The 20,374-nt window shown below is 48.8% G+C and overlaps 1 protein-coding gene across 1 annotated transcript in view; it reads left to right on the top strand.

The window, feature by feature from the left end:
* Positions 1-4,285: 4,285 nt before the first annotated feature.
* CUX2 (cut like homeobox 2) overlaps positions 4,286-20,374 on the top strand; it is a 204,310-nt gene continuing 188,221 nt past the window's right edge. The window contains exon 1 of the mRNA XM_028480561.1: positions 4,286-4,348. Coding sequence (XP_028336362.1) covers positions 4,286-4,348 — 63 coding nt within the window. The remainder of the gene's footprint in view (positions 4,349-20,374) is intronic.

Raw genomic sequence — 20,374 nt, 5'->3', positions numbered from 1 at the left:
AGAGCTACTGAAGGACATTTTCTTTTGTTTCAGCTTTGATGCTGGAGATTTCGCATATCATTATGTTCGTGGCTAAGGACCTGCCATTATCTTCCCTGGGATTCTTGCACAGTTTTTGAATTTCCTAAAGGGTCTGGCTCTCGGTCTGCTTGTGCTTTCAGGATGGATTGCCCCAAGCCACCCTCTGCTTCCTCTGGGGTGGGAAGAGGGTGTCTTCTTTGCCATTGTAATTTTTAAAATACTTATCTTGATGTGTGGGTCTTTGACAAACAGGAATCAACCAGGAACCTGCTTAAGTTTTTGTGTATCTGCGTACATGTGTGTTTGTGGCAGGAAGAATGTGCTAAGAACACGCAAAACAGCTTTTCTCAAAAATATTTAATATTCTAGTACTTTAGTTCCGAAATCCAAGGCTGATTGTTTGCTGAAAAAGTCTGAGTTTCCTGGTTTCTTGGTCTTTCATTAAGGACCACCCATAATAATATCATTCCCTCAGCTAACTCCGTTCAGGGGGTAAACACTTAACTGCTTAATTCATTATCCCTGAGCCTGAGATGGTAACAGATGCTGTTGGAACATAAGCCCCCACGTCTAATAAGGCACAGGCGCACGATGCGCTTGGAATATGGTGGGGAGAGACGGCTGAAATTTATTTTTTGAATAAAGCAATAAGCCACTAAGCAAAGCTAATATGTTTCAGCCCAGACAGAAAGACATGATCATTCAGTATTTATGTAGCAACCCATTCCTCAGTGGGACTGCAAGTTTCTACCATTAAGATTGTCAGAATTCTTCAGAGACCTACTGCATTAAGTCATTTAAAAATATCACAGACTTAAAACAATCTGAATTATTGGATTTTCTCGCTGCTCCTCAGTAAGCATGTTTGCTGTGGCAATTTCCTGCTCGGTCAAAGGTGCAGCCTACGTCAGTCAGGAAAGTACAAAAGTTCCATGCAGAATTTTTATTTGGAAGTCCAGTAGTCCCTAACAGCTGAGACAAAGTCGGGCATAAATTTAATTTATTATTTTTCTTTTAACTTCTTCTTTTGACATAATTTCAGATTCCCAGAAATGTTGCAAGGAGAGTACAAAGAATTTCTGTGTACCCTTCCTCTAGAGTCCTCAAATGTTAACATTTTGCAATATTTGCTGTATCATTCTTTCTATGTAGATAGATTTAGATAAATAAATAGATGCATATTACTTCTGTCTGTACTGTTTGAGAGCTAGTTGCAGACATGGTGGCTTTCCCTTTACCCCTAAATACTTCAGTGTTCTCTCTGAAAACGAGGATATGTTGTTATATACCCACAGTACAATGATTAAAACCAGGAAACTAACATGATACAATACCATTATCTAATCTGTTGATTTATTCTAAATTTGCCATTGGCTCCAATTAATGCACTTTCTAGTAAAAGAAAATGCCGGATCATATGTTTTAATCGCTTGTCAAGTCTCTTTTGCTTTCTTTTTCTTTAAATTTTAAAAAAATTATTGTCTGCATTGGGTCTTCGTTGCTGCGCGGGCTTACTCTAGTTGTGGAGAGCATGGGCTCCTCTTCATTGTGGTGCGCAGGCTTCTCCTTGTAGAGCCTGGCGCGCAGGCTCAGTAGTTGTGGCACGTGGGCTTAGTTGCTCTGCCGCATGTGGGAGCTTCCTGGACCAGGGATCGAACCCGTGTCCCCTGCATTGGCAGGCGGATTCTTATCCACCTTGTCACCAGGCAAGTCCCCACTTTTACTTTCTTTCATCTGGAATAGTTCCTCAGTCTTTCTGTGTGTTTCATGTGACACTGACATTTTTAAAGAGAACAGGCTGTTTATTTCTAGAATTACCCCTCCATTTGGGTTTGTCTGATATCGCTTCACAATTAGATTCAAATTATGCACTTTTGGCAGGAATACCACAGAAGTGGTGGTGTGTCCTTCTCCATACATCATATCAGGAGGTACATGATGTCAATTTGTTCCATGACTGCAAAGTCAGACATAAATTTAAAATAATCTTTCATCAAAACCTTGATTTGTTAAAAATTGCTTTGAAAGGTTTCACACTCACTCCAGATTTTCTACTACAGGTCTTTAAAAAAACAGACTCAAAGACAAGAAGCTGCAAGCTTTACAGATGCTCAGGAGACAATGTAGCCATTAAAAAAAATTGCCATGCAATAGTTATGAAATTTCCGTAAATTCATTTTTCAGAATGAGAACTGTAATTTAAACATGAAGTTATTGAGAGCTCAGATACACCACATATCACGTGCAATTTAATGTGGCAAGGAAACAGGCCACTCGGAATTGCTAACTAGGCCTAATTCATTACTTCTTGGTGAATGCTGTACTTTTGGCCTTATGAGTCTTTCAACTTGTGCATTAGTATATTTACCCAGGCCTCATGGAAGATGTGTGGGGATGGTAACAGAAATACTGTATCCTTGTTTAAATCACATTATGTTTTTTAAACAGCTCGAGTGATTGCTCAGAAAGATCACACCTTCTTCTGAAGCATTTATGAAACAATTATTTACATTACATTAAAAACTTTAATTGCCTTGAAGCACGTGTTCCAAGACACAGATATTGGAAAATCATCAAAAATATCCATCACGATTTTTTCTTCTTTACAACTCTTCTAAACTTTATCTTTTTTATAACCCTCTGTATTGATCTATTGTCCCAGACGAAGAGTGATGTCAGAAGTCCAAGCTGGGTCATAAAAAGAGAATATAATTTCCTATTGCTGTCTATAAAAGCATACCTTTTGCCCAGAGAAAAAGGGGGGAAATGCCCCCTTTTGGGGTGGGACTTGGCAGGGGGACATGCCAGAGAGGTAGAGTGACCCCAGGGTCAGGAGAAGTGTTAGTTACGGAGGGGGTTGGGAGGTCTGAGTTCCTCCTGGGGTGGGGAGTGGGTAGGACGTTGGGAAGAGACTGGGGACCTCTCACTTGCACAGAGGCAAAAAGAGGGAAAATGCAAAAGAAATCTAGTCACCTCTATTGTCCAGCGTCCGAGAAATTGCAAAAGACCAGAATTTCCCTCCAGCTGGGCTAAAGACAATCATAATAAAGGAGGCCCATACTGCAAAGGACCTGGGGTCCCCAGCTAGGCTAAGGACCCCGGAATAATGATGGTAACAATAGCAGAAACCTCTCTAGTTGTTAATGATCCAGAGCTGGGCTAGGGCCCCCTCAACATATCATAACAATAAAAGCCAACCCACTGCGTGGAAAAGGGCTCGAGAGGTTTGGTAACCCTCTTTAATAATCATAACAATAAAACGGCCTCCCATTCTAAAGTTGTGAGGAGCCCATGTAATTGGACTAAAGGCTCCCGAAAATAATAACAAGAATCCCTATTGCAGAGGACCCCAGGAAAAAACCCAGTGCCATGGCCAAGACACCGCTCTCTAGTAATAATCATAACAGTATCATGGCGTGGAAACTGCGCGCGGCAGTGGTGACATTTCCCACAACTCAGTGGCGCCCCCGGGCAGCTACCACCCGCCCTCTGGCCGGCTCCCATAAGCCCGCCGGCCGGCGAGTCTACACAGCTCGAGCTGCGGGCTGCTACCCTCGGATGCGAAGCTTAGCTGGCGGAGGAGCGGCGGCAGCCCGAGGCACGTGTTGTGTGTGCTCCGATTGCAAAAGAAAAAAAAAATGCATTGCAAACTATTAACTTTTTTTTTAAGTATGCAATGCCGGGGATGGGGGATAGACAGGTGCGAGGCGGGGGTAGGCGCCCCACGCGCCGGCCTCCTGGTGCCCACCCCCCCAAACTTCCCTTTGCATTGATCAGCACGTTACGTCTGTATTGATAAGTTTGCAAAAAGCCAAAGTCAAGTGCAATCGCGCGGCACACCGACCCCGGACTTGGGGGGGGAGATGCAGCGAGCGCTCCGCGGGCCCGGGAGCCGGCTGCAGGCAGGGCAGCGGCGGCGCCAGCGCCTCTTGGAGAGGCTGCCTCCCCCCCGCTCCCCTCCCATCCCATCCCCGGCCGCCTCCCCCCGGCGGGCACCGAGCTCCCCGCCCCGCGCGCTCCTCCCGCGCCCTCCGGGGGTCGGGGGGGCGCACGGCTCCCGGGCCCGGCGGCGGCGGCGCGGCGGCGCCGAGGGGCTGCGGGTGGCAGGAGGCCGTGGGGCGCCCGAGGGGCCCCGAGCGGCGGCGCGCTGGGCCCGGGCGGCCGGCGGCGGCCCCGGGGCTGGGGGGAGTCCAGCCCGGATATTGAGTGCAGCCATTGAGAAAAGCCAAACTCTTGTGTGTGTGCGTCTCGAATAGCCCCCAAGATGGCCGCCAATGTGGGATCGATGTTTCAATATTGGAAGCGATTTGATCTACGGCGACTCCAGGTTAGTGCGGGCAGCACTGGCCGCGCGGCCGTGGGGAGCCCTCGGGCGCGCCCTGGGCGCACTGGGGAGGTACCCGGGAGGGCGGTCGGGCGCCCCAGGGAGGCGGGCGGCGGCTGCTGGGGCTCGCCGGGGCTCGACTGCCCGCTGCCCATCGATAGGTATTAGGAATTGATCTCGCCGCTGCTCTTTGTTCGGTTCAATCATCGATTAGCCGCCGCGACCATGGAGAAGCGCTAGCGAGCCCACGGCCCGGGGAGCGAGGCGGCGGGCGAGCGGCGGAGTGAGGCACGGGGAAGGCAGGGTCTGCGGTCCCAGGCGGGGGGCTGCCGGCGGGACCCCCGGCAACCCGCCTTGCGCCGCACTTTGCGCGCCTCCCAACTTCGCGGCGCCCGGGGAGGCCGCGGAGCGCGCCCAGTGCCTGTCCGCGCCCGGCTCGGGTTCGGGCGAGGGAGGGAGGGAGCTGGCGGGCTGGGAGGAGGAGGAGGAGGAGGAGGAGGAGGAGAGGGGGGAGGCATCCGGGGTTGGCGAGGAGGCGGCTCCGCGCCCCGTCGCCCGCCGGCACCTCCACCGCCCGCCTGGCTGCGCAGCCCGGACGCGCAGCCACCCGGGGGCCGGTGCTGCCGCCCCAGCCGCTACAGCCACCATCGCTGGACTGGCCGCCTACACCGGCAGACCTCTCCTTGGGCCGGGTTCTAGGGGTTCGTCTTTGCTTCTTGTCTTATTCCCGCTTCCGACCTCTTTCCAAGTCTGGATGGGGACGGGCGGTGGAGATGGGCCCGGGGCGCGCGCAAGTTTGCGCTCCTGCCTCGGGGGCCTTGGAGAACCGGGAGCGGAGCAGAGCAGGTGACTCCGGGCTCTCGGGCCCACGGGAACTTTTAAATGGGCAATTCCCTCGCTCTCTTCTACCTCCTGCTTTTCCTCCCCGACACTCCCCTCTTTTCTCCTTTCTCCAGCCTCTTCTTTCTCTCTCTTCTTTCCCTCTTCCTTCCTAGGGTGACTCCCTCCCAAACTCCGGCACTTTATCCCCATCCCACCTTTTTCTGGGAGTCTGTCTTCCCCAGATTTGGGGGTATTCTCTGCTGACCCAATAGGAGGTCGAGCTGGGGGGTGGAATCTCAGAGAGCTGCGCGTTGGAGGCGCAGCGCTAGCCTCTGTCCTTTCCCAGGTGCCCCAGGATGCTCCAGACAAGCCCCCCAAACCCAGGAGTCTCACCAAGGTGCGGTGGGAACAAGGGGCGGGGAAGTGGTGCTGATAACGGGAGATTAAAGCATCCTGCCTTGGCCTTGACATTCTCAGAAGAAGGGAGAGCATCAGTCTGGAGATAAAAAGGGACCCACTTTTTTTTTTTTTTTAAATCCGCCTGCAAATCTCGTCAAGTTTCTTCTGATAAGTAGTTCCAGTACCCCCCTTCTCCTGGTGGCTTCCCAACCCCCCTCCTTCCTAACTCCTCACTCCCTGCAGGCCCCCTCCCTCAAAGCCATTGAGCTGGAGAGAAAATCGGGGCACTCAGGCATGCGGTTAATAACTGCGAGTGCCTTGCAATTCCAGGTCGTCACTCGAGTTGGGGCTACAGTTTGGTGGCCATGAGGCGGGCAGGGCTGTGAGCTGTGCTTGCTGGTTTAAATGATGCTAAAGTGGCCTTTCTGGAAGAGTGGGGGATGGGGGGAGAGAGAGAGAGGGAGAGAACGGGAGAGAGAGAGTTGGGCAGCCACATTGGGCTTGGCACGAAGGCCAATGGTAATTGTATTCCCTGCTAATGTTTGTAAATGAGACCCGGGCACGGCTGGGGGACAGCGTCTTTATTTATGATTGATGTTCTGTAACATAAGGAATGACAAGAACGTGGCAGATGAGAGAAGAGGAACCAGAAGGGCTGGTGAAAGCCCTTTGCAGGGTCCTATTGTTATTCTGGGCTGGAGAAAATTTCCGCGGCGAGATTTGCAGCGCTGGTATTTGCTCCCGGTTGGCCAGAATGTCAGTTAACACAATTTTCATTAGATAACTCATTTTCAATCCGGGGAGCTTGGGCTGCAACCAGGAGGTAGAGTGAGACCCGGGGCTGGATGCCGAGGGGTGGGTGCGGCTCCCAGGGGGCTGATTTCTGAGCTGGAGTGGAGGGGGTGTTGAACCTCACTCTTTTCCTTCTCGGGCTCAGGGGTCTTTTGTGGAGCTGTTGGGGTCACCCAAATCTTGATTCCAGTTGGACTGTCATTGATCTGAGAACCCTTTGTTAGGGTTTTAGAAGATGCTGAGGTGGAAAAGCAAATTTGAACTGGAAAGGATGAAGGTGGGGATGGTGGAGAGCCTCGTTCAGGTGATGGGGATACAGGGCCAAGACGTCTCCCTGCGCAGGGTGTATACATAGGGTGCGGGAGGGGCGGGTGTGTTCATTAAGACAATGGCTGGTGTGTCTGGCACGAAAGGAGAAGGCTCTGGGGAAGGGGTTAACTTCATTTACATGGATATTAAGTGGGGGGGGTGTCCCTGTGGGAGTTTGAAAAGCTGCACACTTTTAGAGAGCAGAGAGGTAAATGTGGCAGCGGTGGCCGAGTGTAAACATTGAGGCCCTCACATCTGCCGTGGTCCCCACCCTCGTCCTGAAATGTTCGGTTGTTCCCCTGCCCGGTAGGCCGACACCTCCCCCTGCAACTCCGTATTCTCACTGATGGCATTTTGTTGGAAACGGATTATGAGCCTAAGCACTTTTGCCTGGGATCATCTCTTGTGCATAATGCTAATGACTCCTATGCCATACTTCTATTTTCATTTTATTCCCTTCCCACTTTCCTCTCACAGGGGAGATAGCCAGAAAGGAAAACTTCAGCTGGCTCGTTCCAAGATCTGGGTAGGAAAGGTGGGTCCCCACCCCAGGCCCTGTGCAGGCCAAGAGCTTTGGGCCCACTCTTCACGTGGCCCAGCTGCTTATGAGTGTGAGGTGTGTGGCTTCAATTCAGTGGTTTCATGCAGCCTAGTTGCTGAGTGTTAAAGTGGCCGAGGCAGCAAAGGAGGCCTGTGTCCCCAGGCCAGACCATGCTGCTGGCGCCACCCTGATCCTGGCAAGAAAGGTGACCTTGTACCGGCCTGCTCACAGCCCTCCGGAAGTATACATTTTTCAAATATAGAAGCAGTCTGGTTATTATTTCTTCCAGTGCCATCTCTGGACACAGCGGGGCTGTTTTCCTAGTATGGAAGTCAGTCAGCAGTCTTAATGACTTGAGGGCTGATGAAGGTAAAGATGCTGTGACATTTGGTACCCTACTCCAGGATCCCTGAAACTGCTTCCCTCTTTTTCTGCTTGGTCTTTTTTTTTTTTTTCCCTCTGCTGCTAGCAGTCCAGGAAATGAGAAGAAAAAAAAATTCTGTCTCAGAGTTGATGCTAAGCATATTTCATTTGGTTATAAGATTGCTTTATGGTGAACATTACTAATGCAGTATTTTTTATGGCTTTTCTGTGTATAATCGTCATAACTGGATTCATACCTTTGTGATTTTCTTTTTCTGCTTCACTTTGCCACTTTTTTTATGATGCTCTGGGTCCAGTCTCCTGTGTTATCTTCTTTTTGTCTTCGAAGAGGGTTAACAAGAGCTGGTGCCCAGTCCGAATGCACATCTACGTTTCTTGGGGGGAAAGAGGTTAGGTGGAGGGATCATATAGTACGAGTTTTAGAGGAAAAGGCAAATTCCGCTTGGGGTGTGAGCATTTAGGGAGGAAGACTGACGGGTCGAGTGAGAGAAGCTGGACTTTTCGTAAGGAGTTTGGAGAAACTTCTGGGAAGGCTCAGTTTCTTGGCGCTTGGGAGATGGGACTTGATGGAATGTTTTTCCCTGCTCAAAGTTTAGAAAAGAGCGTGGATGTGATTAAAATATTATAACCTTATGATATTCTGAAGTGCATAAGTTTTACATATCAGCCACAGAGAGTTTAGACATCCATTAGAGCCTCTGACAGCTTGACTTATCTAAATGTGCTATCATTTAACAGTGTGTCAAAATTCCTCTTTCTTTAGATGACAGCAGTAAATAAGCTATCAGCCCTGTTGGCGGAATCCTAACTTTGGAAACTTTGCTGTAATAGAATTGCTGTGGGGGGGTGGGGGGAGCATGAGCAGACCAGGCTTGGCGTGGCCCAGGCCCAGGCGATGGGTCGGCATTAGGCAGGGGCTGTGGGAGGTTGGAGGGGCAGGAAAGGGAGAGGCGGGAGGCAGAGCGGGTGAGGGGAGACTTCTAGCAGCAGCTCTGTGAATACGACCAAACCATTGGTCAGCCCCCTGGACCCTTCCAAGTCCAACCAGTGGGTGACCCTATTCCGTCTGCCTCTCCAATTCATTGGAAGCCACACCCTGTGGGCCTTTTTTGCAGAAGGAGCTAGAAACAGGTGTTGAGAATTTATTTAAAGAACCCAGCAGTCTTTTCTGGGCATCCCAAAATTCTGGATTCTCAACTCGACAGAAATTGCTTCCCAAAGATGGGCTCTCTCTTTGAGTGCTGGAAGAAAAACGAGCAGCGTCTCATCCCTGACCGCTTTTGCTGTTGGAGGTCTCGAAGTTTCTTTTATTAATACCTGAATTCACTGTAGAAAATCGAGAAACCACGGACAAGCCTAAAGAAGCAAATAAGCGTCTCAGTGGGTTATTTCAGATGAGCACAGTGTTATTTTGACCACAGGGAACACGTTTTCTCATGGTGGTGGTGCTTTTTCTTTTTTTTCCTTCCTTTTTCTTTCTTTCTCCTTCTTCTTTTTTAAAAAAACTCTTCTGTTAGAAGGAGGGTTCTGTCTTCAAACTTGACATTCTGTTGTGGTAACCTTTCTTCCATCAGATGGGATTTAAAACGTGAGCACCTTGGCTGGTCCTAAATTTGGTCCTGGATGATGGTGGACATGGCTGTCCAGGAACTGTGGTTTTCTCCGTTGCTTTCTGAAAGGGCTGAATTTCTGGTGGCTTCCAGTTATCTAATTCAGAGACTGAGTCTGGCAGAGGTTGAGCAATGGGAAGGGGACTGAGGTGGTGGCCTGCCTTTGTTCCTGGCTTAGGAATTCAGGGTTCAGTCTTTGGTTTGATTTTTCTGTCTTGGGGGTGCTCTTTATTAATGACAGTGGCTTATATTGAAGATGTCGGGGAAGATGGAGGTAGTAGATGGAGAGGAAGGGCCCCAAGAGGAGCTAAAAGGTGCAGCCTCTAGCACCCCTGGGTGAATTACCCAACATTCCAAGTGTCCCATTTCTTAATCCATCACACGGCCTGGCTGTGCGCATCTGGTCTGCTGTACTAGTTGCTGTAAAGGGGAAGGATGCTGGCATACTTTGCGTGCCAGTTAAACATGTTGTCTTCTAACGACCTGGGGGCCCGTTCTGGTGGTGCGGGGAGCTATTGACCATTTAAACAAATTTTTGAGACAAGAAATTATGTCTAGGATGGAGTTCTTGGTTTCTAAGCCTTGCAGATCCATTCACAAAAATCATTTGTAGCGTTTTGTAGGATATGAACAATCTATTCCTGTCATACTTAAAAGTTTAAAATCCAGAGTCCTTTGCCCTGATTGTCAGGCTCCCGTGATCTGCGCCCCGTTACCTCTGGCTTCATCTCCAGTCTCTCTCCTGCGCACTCTGCTCCAGTCACTATGGTCTTTTTGTCCCTTAAACACATCAAGCACATTCTTCACTCAGGGACTTTGCACTTGCTGTTCCCTCTGCCTGGGACTCTTTTTCTCCAGTTCTTCCCGTGGCTGGCTCCTTCTTTTCGTTTGGTCTCACCCCAAATACCTGAAGAAGCTTCCACTACCCTTTTTCCCCTTTAATGTGCAAATGTGCTTCCACGTCTCTAAGGATGGTGTTTCCCTGAGGGTTTTGACCTCCTAACCTTCTCAGGGTGGGGCATCTCTCTAGACTCTTTAGGAAACCATCTAGGTCTGCCATCAGGGTTGGCAAACTTTTTCTGTAAAGAGGCAGATAATAATACGCTTTAGACTTTGTGGTCTCTGTTGCAAGCACTCAGTTCCGCTACTATGGCATGAAAATAGCCATAGACAATAAGAATGAATGGAAATGGTTATATTCCAATAAAACTTTACAAAAACAGGTGGTGGGCTGGATTTGGCCTTAGGGCAATAGCTGCTGAGCCTGGTCTGCTGGTCTATGTGATGGCTGTGGCATGGCCAAAGTGTTTCACTTTTCAGTGAAGAGTATTGGGGTAGATCAAACTTAGTTCTAGAAACTTGTTCCGTAATCTTTCCCTCAAGAGGGAAGTACGAGGAGCCAGGATGATGAGGGGCCCCTGTCTGGCTTCCAATCCTGGCTCCATCACCTACTGGCTGTGTGATTTTAGATGGGTCACTGAACCTCTCTGAATCTTGTTTCCTTGTCTCTAAATGGGACTAACAGTAGTCTTCACCTTTTAGGTTGTTCTTAAAGATTAAAGCACTTTAAATGTGAAAGTGCTTAGCACAGTGCTGGGCACACAACTACTGTTCTGTACGTGTCTTACTTCTTCCTGTTGTTGGTATTTTTAGAGAGTAAGAGAGGGGTGAGAAAACCAAATAAGCAGTGGATCCCGGAACTTGCTGGCCTTGAAAGCTTGTTTTAGAGATTACTGGGCACTTTTTCTCTTCTCTTTTACTCCATTGGGGGCTTACTATATTAATATATTACTAATATTGTGTGTGATGTCTTATATTTTGGGAGCTCTGACCACAGAGGTTGCAGACTGGGAGCTATGTCTGGCCAACGGATGTATCTGTCTCGATTAGTGCAATATTTTAAAAACACTTTTGTGTAAGTTTGTCAGCATTTAAAACACAGGAGATGTTACCTAAGAAATTCAGATGTCCAGTATCCCATATAAATCAAGCGCTCTGACCACACCTGGCAGGAGGTGGAGACCTGGCAAGGGCATGCCAAGCAGAGGGAACGGTGGTGCCAAGGCCCTGGGTTGAGGGTCTGCGCTGGGTCAGGTCAGCTGTAGGGGTCATGAGGAGGGTAGCTGTCAAGGCCACTGGCTGCCTTTCTCCAGGTGCCTAGTGTCAGAAGACGCGGCATTTCCAGAAAAAACAAAAGGCCCTTGACGAGCTTCATGAAGATACGTGATTAGCCCTCTGTCTCCGCTTTTCCTCAGTAGCTCAGTCACCCTCAAAGTGGGCCAGTGGCTGCCCCCTCCTTCCCAGTCCTTTCCCTGTACACCCCCCTCTGCCATCCTTCAGTTCAGCCAGATGAAACAGCAGTTCCAGGATATGCATTTGTCATTAAAAAGAAAGAAAGAGAGAAAAAAAAAAAATCAATCCTTCAGCCTCTTTGGCCTGAGCTGGTTGTCTGCCCGAGACGCCCGGAGCCAAGCAGTGCTTAAGACTCTCTGGGCCGCTGTCGCTCAAACTGGACGGGGTAAATGGCTCCCCAGAATCCATTATGGTCGATAGACTTGTCCAGCCAGCTGTTTGGAATGTGGGTGCTGCAGACAGGGGGACCACAGGGGTCACCAGGGCAGCCAGGTCGAGGGCAGGTATCCCTGAGTAAGGTGGTCACTCAGAGGCCACTCTGCTGGGGGCACCTACTTGGGATGCTTGTCCATTATGAGTGTCCGTGGGCTCCAGGTATCTGAGGGGTGTAGCGTGGGCTGCAAACTCAAGCCCTGCAGTCTCCCATTCCCAAAGACATTTAGTGAGGATTCTGGAGCCAGGGGGCCTGGCTCTAGTCCCAGCTCTGCCACTTACCAGCTGTGTGACCTTGGGCAAGTCACTTAACCTTTCTGAGCCTCGGTTTTCTCTTGTGTAAAATGGGGATAATAGTAGTATCCACCTCCTTAAGGATTGTGGATTAAGTGAGTCAATGCACATGAAGTGTGAAGTCCGTGCCCAGGACATAGATGTGCTATATAATGTTAATAATAATAACTGCTATTGTCCTTCAGTCTGGAAATGTATATTCACCACTCACAGTATAAGTTATAACTATAACTAATAACTGTGTAAATAATAATAAGTAAATACCATAAATACTATAAGTAATAATAATATACCGGAGATATCACAGTGAACCGGAAGACGAAGTGCCAGCTCTCACCCAGCCTACAGACAATGGGGGGGTGGATACACGTCTCATTGGACAGATGGGTGTGTAGTCACACAGGGGGATTTGATTCTGAGACAGTATGAGGCAAAAGAACTGCCTGAGTCTGAGCATTGGGGGAGCCTTCCTGGAATAAGTGATGCTTCAGCCGAGGTGTCAAGGACGAGGTCAGGGAAGAGCATCCCAGCAGAGGAAATGTGCCAAGACCTTGAGGTGGGTGGAAAAATAGTGCATGCAAGGAATTGAAGGAAGGCAGTGAGGCTGGTCACAGATTCTGAGTGGCTCTTGGACCCACCTTCATCCTCACCCTTGCCATCTGTCAGTTGGGAGTAAGGATGAAGCATAAAATAAGATTCTTTAGCACATGTGTGACCTGGAATGAATCTGTCTCAATGGGTACTTAGTAAACTGTCAAACACCATAAAAGCCTTGGGTATTGCTTTTATTTTTTAGTAAGGTATTCAAGCCCAATTCTTGCTCTGTTGCCAAATGCCCCCCAGCATCCTCTGTTTATCTCGTGATCATCACGCACGGGGCAGTCAGGATTCAAATCCCCTTTCCGCTCCTTCCTAGCTGCACGCCCTGGGGCAAGTTATTTCCCCTTTCTGAAGCTTGGTTCTCTCAGCTGTAAGATGGATATAATAATGGTACCTTCCAGTGGCGGCCATGAGAATGCACCTTGCAGATCTTTGACTAAAGGGAGTGTGATTGGCAGGTGGCACCAGATAACTGCTCTTGGAGATCACCCCACAAGTGCCACAGCCAGGAGCTGAGTTTAGCAGGGACTAAAAGCAGACCTGTTCCTGGGACACACAGGACCCCTTTGCAGGCTCCAGACTCCTCGGCAGTCTAGGATGCTTCCACAAACCAGCCAACCTACCTACCAACTTCCCTTCCTTCTTCCCTCCCTCCCTCCCTCCCTTCCTTCCTTCTCTCCTTCATTCTGGCTCCCTCCTGCAGGCGCAGGCATTGATCCTGATAAATCTCTCTGTCTTGTAATCCTGCCTCTGTGTCTGCTTCTCAGAGGATCACACTTCCCTACAGGAAAGATGAAATGAGGTTTGGACTAGAATCTACCTAAGGCACCTAATACATAGGAAGTGCTTAGTTGAGGTATCTTTTATGTCTTGTTGGGAGCCTGGGGGGTGTTACTCTCAGTGTTGTCTCTTCCTGGTTGCCTGTTCTTACCTGGCCCACTGTGGGATTCGGTCCCCCCTTCCCTTTTTCATCCCTCCATTATCTCTCACTCTCATTTCCTGCCACTCCTCCCCTTTTTATTCAAGCACTCTGGCCTCCTCACTGTTCCTTGAACACACCAAACATTCCAACCTCAGGGCCTTTGCACTTGCTGTTCCCACTGTCTGGGAAACGCTTTCCCAGACATCTCCTTAGTTCTGTCTCAGTCCCTTCAGTCCTTTGCTTAAATATCACCTCTTCGGAGATGTCCTCCCTAAGCTCTCTTTCCAAAATAGCCTCCCCCCATTTCTTTACCGCCTTCTGCTTTACCAGGGGAGGGCAAGGACATAGTAAGTTCTTAATAAATATTTGGATGATGGAGTGGATGGTTACCACAGGAAGGGTGAGGCGAGGGCAGATGCCTTGACTCCACCTTGGGGGGTGGTCCTGGGGGACCCAGCTCCTCCCAGATCCCCATCTTCTTTACCCATCACTAGCTCTTGAAAGTCTCTCACTCTGTGACTGGGAATTGGGCACGGGCCTCAGACTCACAGTGAACAAGGGTTTATCTTTAGCTCTGTGAGTCTCACTTTAGAAACTGGTGACCCCAATTCCAGCCTGGGAGGTGGCTCCCATCCTAATTAATAAATCCATTAATTAATTTCTGGCAGGCTGTGGACCATCAGTGGTGGTTTGGTGGCCTCAGTCACAGACAACTCAAAGCAGGTCCCTGCAGCCGGTGAGATGGCTGTTATGGGGGACACAGATAGCCAGTTAACACGTTTTTGGACCCAGATGACATTCTTCTCCCAAAGCCTGGTTCATGGGCCCATCTGATCAACCCAGCAGGCATCAAAGAGGAATCAAGGTCTCTGGACAGCGATGCTAGAGTTGAGGGGATTTCCTGCTCAGCATCCCCTGGGACTCCTAGTTTACAGTCAGGCAAGAGGTCAGGATCGGAGTCTCCCCTTTCCTTTTGTGGTGGAAGGACTCTGTCCGGGCCTCGGTTTTCCTGTCTAAAATGGAGCTTCCCTGGGTTGTCGAGACAGATTATTCATTCATTCATTTAATGAAAATTATTCAGCACCTGCTATGTGTCAGGTGCAATGTGAGGTGTTGGGGGTGCAGCAGTGAACAAAACAGACCAAGTCTCTGCCCTCATAAAGCTTCTCTATTATAACCATTTGGAGATGGAAGTACTTTTCTTCAAGGCTGTGAGAAGCAAAGAGCGACAAACCAATACAGACACAGCCTAGGGCTGGGCATGCTGTAAGCCTTTCCAAGATAGTGACTGTTATTAATCATTGTCTTTATTAACAACAACACCAACAATAATAATAACTATGATGATGATGACGGTGATGCTGTGAGGTAGTTTGAGGTAATTCCTGTTGTATTCCAGGTACCCTGGGAGCAGCACCTGACATCATTTGAGCATGGGCTTGGAGTAGTCAGACCTCACTTTGGACCCTGGCCTTGCTGCTTCCGAACTGGGAGGCCTTGGGTGATTCACTAGACTTTTCTAAGTCTCAGTTTCCTCATCTGTAAAATGGGAATTATACACAGCCTCTACCTCATAGGGACATTGTGGGGGTTTGATGAGTGGAAGCATGGCAAGTCCTTAGCACCGGGCCTGGAATATGTTCATTCCCAGGAAGCGAGCAGCTATTATTACTTGTATTATTATTGTCAGGATCATTGTTGTTTGTTATTCACCTCCTGGTCCTCACCAGCCAGCGGCAAGGTGGACTAGATCCTTGCAGAGAGGCACTGGATGGGAGGTCAGGCCTCTACAAATGCCCCTTGGCTGGCTTTAGCAAGGACAGGCCTGGCATTTGCTTTGGAGCTTCACTTCAGAAGGAAGCTCTCTGCACAGAAAGGCCTGACAGTTCTTTAACAAATAGCTCTTGAACCTTTATTCCATGCTAGACAGTGTTTAGAGCCCTTGACAGATATTATCTCGTTTAATTCTCACAACACTAGGGCAGGAAAACTACTGTTATCCCGTTTCTACAGTTGAGCAGACCGAGGCACAGACGGTTAAGTCCAAGGCCGTGTTGTCAGCAAGCGGCAGAGCTTGAACTCTAACCCGGGATGCGGGTCGGCTGGCCACTCATGGCCCTGCCCTTCACTCACTAGGGGCCAGAGGTGCCTCTTCCAGAGCCAGTCCCCCAACTCCCTGCTCCCCTCTCAGGGTTCCCCCACCTATAGTCATTATGCTTGTGTTTTCCCCTTCGTTTTTTTTAAACATCTTAAAAGACCTCATCATGGAAATGAATCCAGGCCCACAAGCCTGAGAGGCATGGGGTAGGGTGGCAGGTGGGAGGTTATTAATAACACAAGAAAGATTCCTGTCTCCTGTCCTGGAAAATGAACACCGCCCGGCCATCCATCCCTGGCCTACCCGCCGGAGTCCAGAGCTGTGTGGCGTGCCCTGTGGTTCGGCCTGTGTAGGCAGAATGAAATTCTCGGCCCGGGCTGATAATAAGCAGGTATTGATTGCTGCCTTGGTCATTATCAAGATTTATTTAGTCGATATGGCCTCGTCGATCAATAAATCGTGTTGTTGATAAAGAAAGAAGGCGATATACTTGTAGGCTTTATTAAAAAAGTTTTTTGGATTTTTTTTCTTAACTGCTAAATCTTTTTTTTAGCTGCTAAACCCTCTTTCTGTGGCTGTATCACCCACACTCTACATTTCATACTTGGCTCCACAAGCTCTTTCCTTTCATGGTAGAACTTAACTTATCGCTCTGCTTTCTGGAAGCAAAGAGTTGGGGCCCAGCTGCTTCGGGAATGGCCCCTGGGACTCAGATGTCTCCTCACTTTTCTGTCCTCCCTCCAGTGCGGGGCTGGGAGTTACTTCCTGGCTTGTCAGTACCCCATTCTCTCATTTCGTCCTCACGACAACCTTTTGCAGTAGGTACTAGTGTTACCCATTTTTCAGAAGAGGAAACTGAGGCCAGAGGGGGGCCATCCAGTGTCACAAAGCACTTGAATCTAGTCTGGCCAGTCTTTGCTCTGAACCTGACATGTATTCATCAAATAGCAAATATTTATCTAGTATGTGCTATGGGCCCAGCACAGTGTCAGGTGCTGGATATAGAGAGGTAAGCTAAATAAATTAATGTGTAATTACTGAGATAGAAAGAATGGAGGAAAGAAACGACCAAGTGCTCCTAAAATCAAGATGAAGGAGGAACCTGTTTATTCAGGGTAGTTACTGAGTAGGTGACATTTAGGCTGAGACCTGAACAATGAGGAGCCAGTCAGGCAAAGTTCAGGTGGAAGAGACTTCATAGCTACAGGAACAGTGTGTGCAAAGGCCCTGAGGTGGGAATCCACTTGGCACATCTAGGAACTGAAGGAAGGCCAGTATGGCTGAGACAGGGTGGTCAAGGAAGGGAGGGTAGAGGACAGGATGAAGTCCGAGAGGGAGGTAGGCCCTGTAGACCACGGTAGGGGGTTGTATTCAGTTGGATTATATTCTCAGGGAAGTGAGAGGACATTGAGGGTTTAAAGCAGTGGAGAAACAGGATCCAGAGTATGTTTGGTTCCCACCGGGTTCCGCCTGATAGGGAACAGTGAAGGAAGGGAGGGAACGTTTGGAAAATAGGTAAAAGAGAGCTTCTATGACAATCTGATGTGTTATCTCTGCCCAGAGAGGGTCTTAGTGCTGAGAGGCCTTTGGGTGTACAAGTGTTTTGAGGACTATGTCATTCAAGGTCGGGGGTGGGTGGGTGAGAGAAGTTTTCCATGGGGACATACCTGATGCCCCCAGCAAGGTGGCAGCTGTGCTTCCTTAGGAAGGGGGTGGTTGCTTCCCTTGTGCAGATGGCTAGCTGGTGTTTTGGAGGCCTCTCGTGGCAGGTATGCAGTGGGCAAGGGGTGTTGTATTCCTCTCCTCAGAAATAGAACTGGTGCAAGGTGGTGGGGCAGGACTTGAGTTATGTTCTGAGAAGGGCTCTTTTCACTCTGGTTGTGGGTTTGGTTTCTAGCATGTTACCAAATGTTGCTTAACAGTAAGGACCATGAAAAGATGAGGTGACTAAGATGGTGTGGATATCAGAGCACAGGCCACAGGCCGGTGCTGTGTCGAGCCATGTCCTGGCCATCATATATGGGGATGCTATTGGGTAGAAGAGGGGTTGGGGGCTTCCCTGGTGGCGCAGTGGTTGAGAGTCCGCCTGCCGATGCAGGGGACGCGGGTTCGTGCCCCGGTCCGGGAAGATCCCACATGCCGCGGAGCGGCTGGGCCCGTGAGCCGTGGCCGCTGGGCCTGCGCGTCCGGAGCCTGTGCTCCGCAACGGGAGAGGCCACAGCAGTGAGAGGCCCGCGTACCGCAAAAAAAAAAAAAAGAAGAGGGGTTGGATGTCTACCTGGGGGATTATTGGGAATGTGGGCTGGAGTACACAATAAATAGGACATTTCTCACCCTTTAGGTTTGTCCAGTCTCCGAGCACCCACACACTGGAAGTCTGGCACAGGGGTTGGGTGTCCAACTGTCTACCATCCATCCAATATTATTTCATCTGTTCATTCATAAGTTTGCTCACTTATCCATTTTTATCCACCCACTCAGCAATTTATCCAGCTGTCTGCTTTCTATTCCTACTGACTTCATCCGTCCACCTACCCATTCATCATCTATCTATCTATCCATCCATCCAGTCATCCATCCATGTATCTAATTACACATCCTTCCATCTATCCATTCATCTACTTAGCCACCCAGCAACCCATCATGCCCCATCACTTCTCCCTGGACCTTGGTCTCCAGTTTGCTTTCCTGTACTGACTCTGACCTCCCCCACTCTTTTTGACACGTGGAAGTTAGTGAGATTATTAAAAACCTGTTAAGAACCATTTACAATGGCTCCCCATTGCCTTTGGGGCAGAGGCCCCAGCATGACCTTCTGGGCTTAGCACAGCTGGTCTCTACCCTGCATACTTGGTTTACAGTGTTGCAAGTCTTCCGTTTTCTTCTTGACCTTCTGTCTGGTTGTTCTATCCACTGTTGAAAGTAGGGTACTGAAGTCTCTATTATTGTTGAATTATCTATTTCTTCCTTCATTTCTGTCAGTTTTGCTTCGTGTGTTATGGTGCTTTTTTATTGGTTGCATATATGTGTTTAATTGTTATATCTTCCTGGTGGATTGACCCTTTTACCATTATAAAATATCCCTCTTTATCTCTAGTAACATTTTTGTTTGTGTTAAAGTCTATTTTATCTGATATCTGTATAGCCACTCCTACTTTCTTTCTTATAGTTGCTGTTTGTGTGATATATGTTTTTCTATTCTTTTATTTTCAGTCTTTTTGGGTCTTTGAATTTAAAGCGTGTCTCCTGTAGATAGCATGTAGTTGGATCTTGTTTTCTTATCTAGTCTGAAAATCTGCCTTTTGATGGGATTGTTTAATCCACTCACATCTAATATTATTAGTGATATAGTTGGATTTAATCTACCAACTTGCTTTTTGTTTTCTGTATGTCTCATGTCTTTTTTGTTCCTCTGTTTCTCCTTTTCTGCCTTCTTTAGCATTGCGTGAATATTTTCTAATGTAGCACTTTAATTTCCTTAATGGTTTTTAACTATATTCCTGAGGGGTTTTTTGGTGGTTGCTCTATGGTTTTACCGTTCATCGTAGCTTAACAGAATCACCTTCAGAATTATACTAGCTTAATTCTAGTGTGTCTGCTGTTCTTGACCTTGAGCTTGAGCCACATTCCCTGTGCCCTCCATGTTCCAGACTTACACGTCTTTCTTCATTTTCCTCTGCACCACACCACAGCCCCCTGTGCATTACGTGCTCCCCCTGCTTGGGACACTGTTCCCTCACATCCCCCGTCGACTCCTCCCTCACCCTGGAAGCTTGTTCAATGTCACTTCCTCAAGGCAGCTTCCCCACTCCCCCTTGAGATGCTGGGTCCCATCTCTACTGCACTTACCACGGCGGGCATCACACATAGCTCTGATTATTGATCAACTACTGCCTCCTTCTGTGAACTCTAAGCTCCGTGAGGGCACCAAGCAGCTTGTCCCCAGGATCTAGCAGCTGGGGGCTGAGCACATAGTAGGCCCTCAAAAAGTGTCCGTCAAGTGAATAAACGGGATGGATGTGAATGTCATGTGACTGTATTTATGTATTTATGTGTGTACACCGCATCTTTTTGTGTGTATTTTTGAGTATGTTTGTGGGTCTTTGCACGTTTGTGTGTCTGTCCTTGTGTGTGTATATTGGCGTGTTTCTGTATGTGTATGTGTCTGAGTATGTCTTTGTGTCCTTCTGAGTGTCTTTGTCCCTGCGCCTCTGTGTCTGCATCCACGTGTGGGTGACTCTGTGTGTGCGCTCGTGTGTGTGTCCTTGTCCATGCACGCACCTCAGTGTGTATGTGTATACATCCGTGTGCTCATGCTCCCAAGCAGCAGCTCCTTTCAGTCTCCTTGCCATGCACCTATTTTTTGACTAGTTTATTGTAGCATTTAATGATTTCCCCAGAGCTAAGCGCAGCCCCCCAGGTATTGATCTTGCTGCATTAGAGGTAACTCGAGGTAGTGCAGGACCAGCTGGCAGGTACTTCTCCTCAGAACTGGCTGCTGCACCTGCCCTGTCTCCTTAGCCCCAGCTTGATCCCTTAGAGGGGAAAACCCCAGGTTGGTAGCTTGGTGCAGGGGCAGAGGGGTTCCTGACAGACAGATTGGCTTCCCTCTCACCACTGTGTGTTGCAGCCAGGGACTGCCCCTTTTCATACCTCAGTTTCCTCATCTGTGAAATGGGGGTAGCAATAATAG

Source organism: Physeter macrocephalus, chromosome 19, assembly GCF_002837175.3.
Source record: "Physeter macrocephalus isolate SW-GA chromosome 19, ASM283717v5, whole genome shotgun sequence".
Classification (NCBI taxonomy): Eukaryota; Metazoa; Chordata; class Mammalia; order Artiodactyla; family Physeteridae; genus Physeter; species Physeter macrocephalus.
This window is presented reverse-complemented; position numbering and strand designations above follow the sequence as displayed.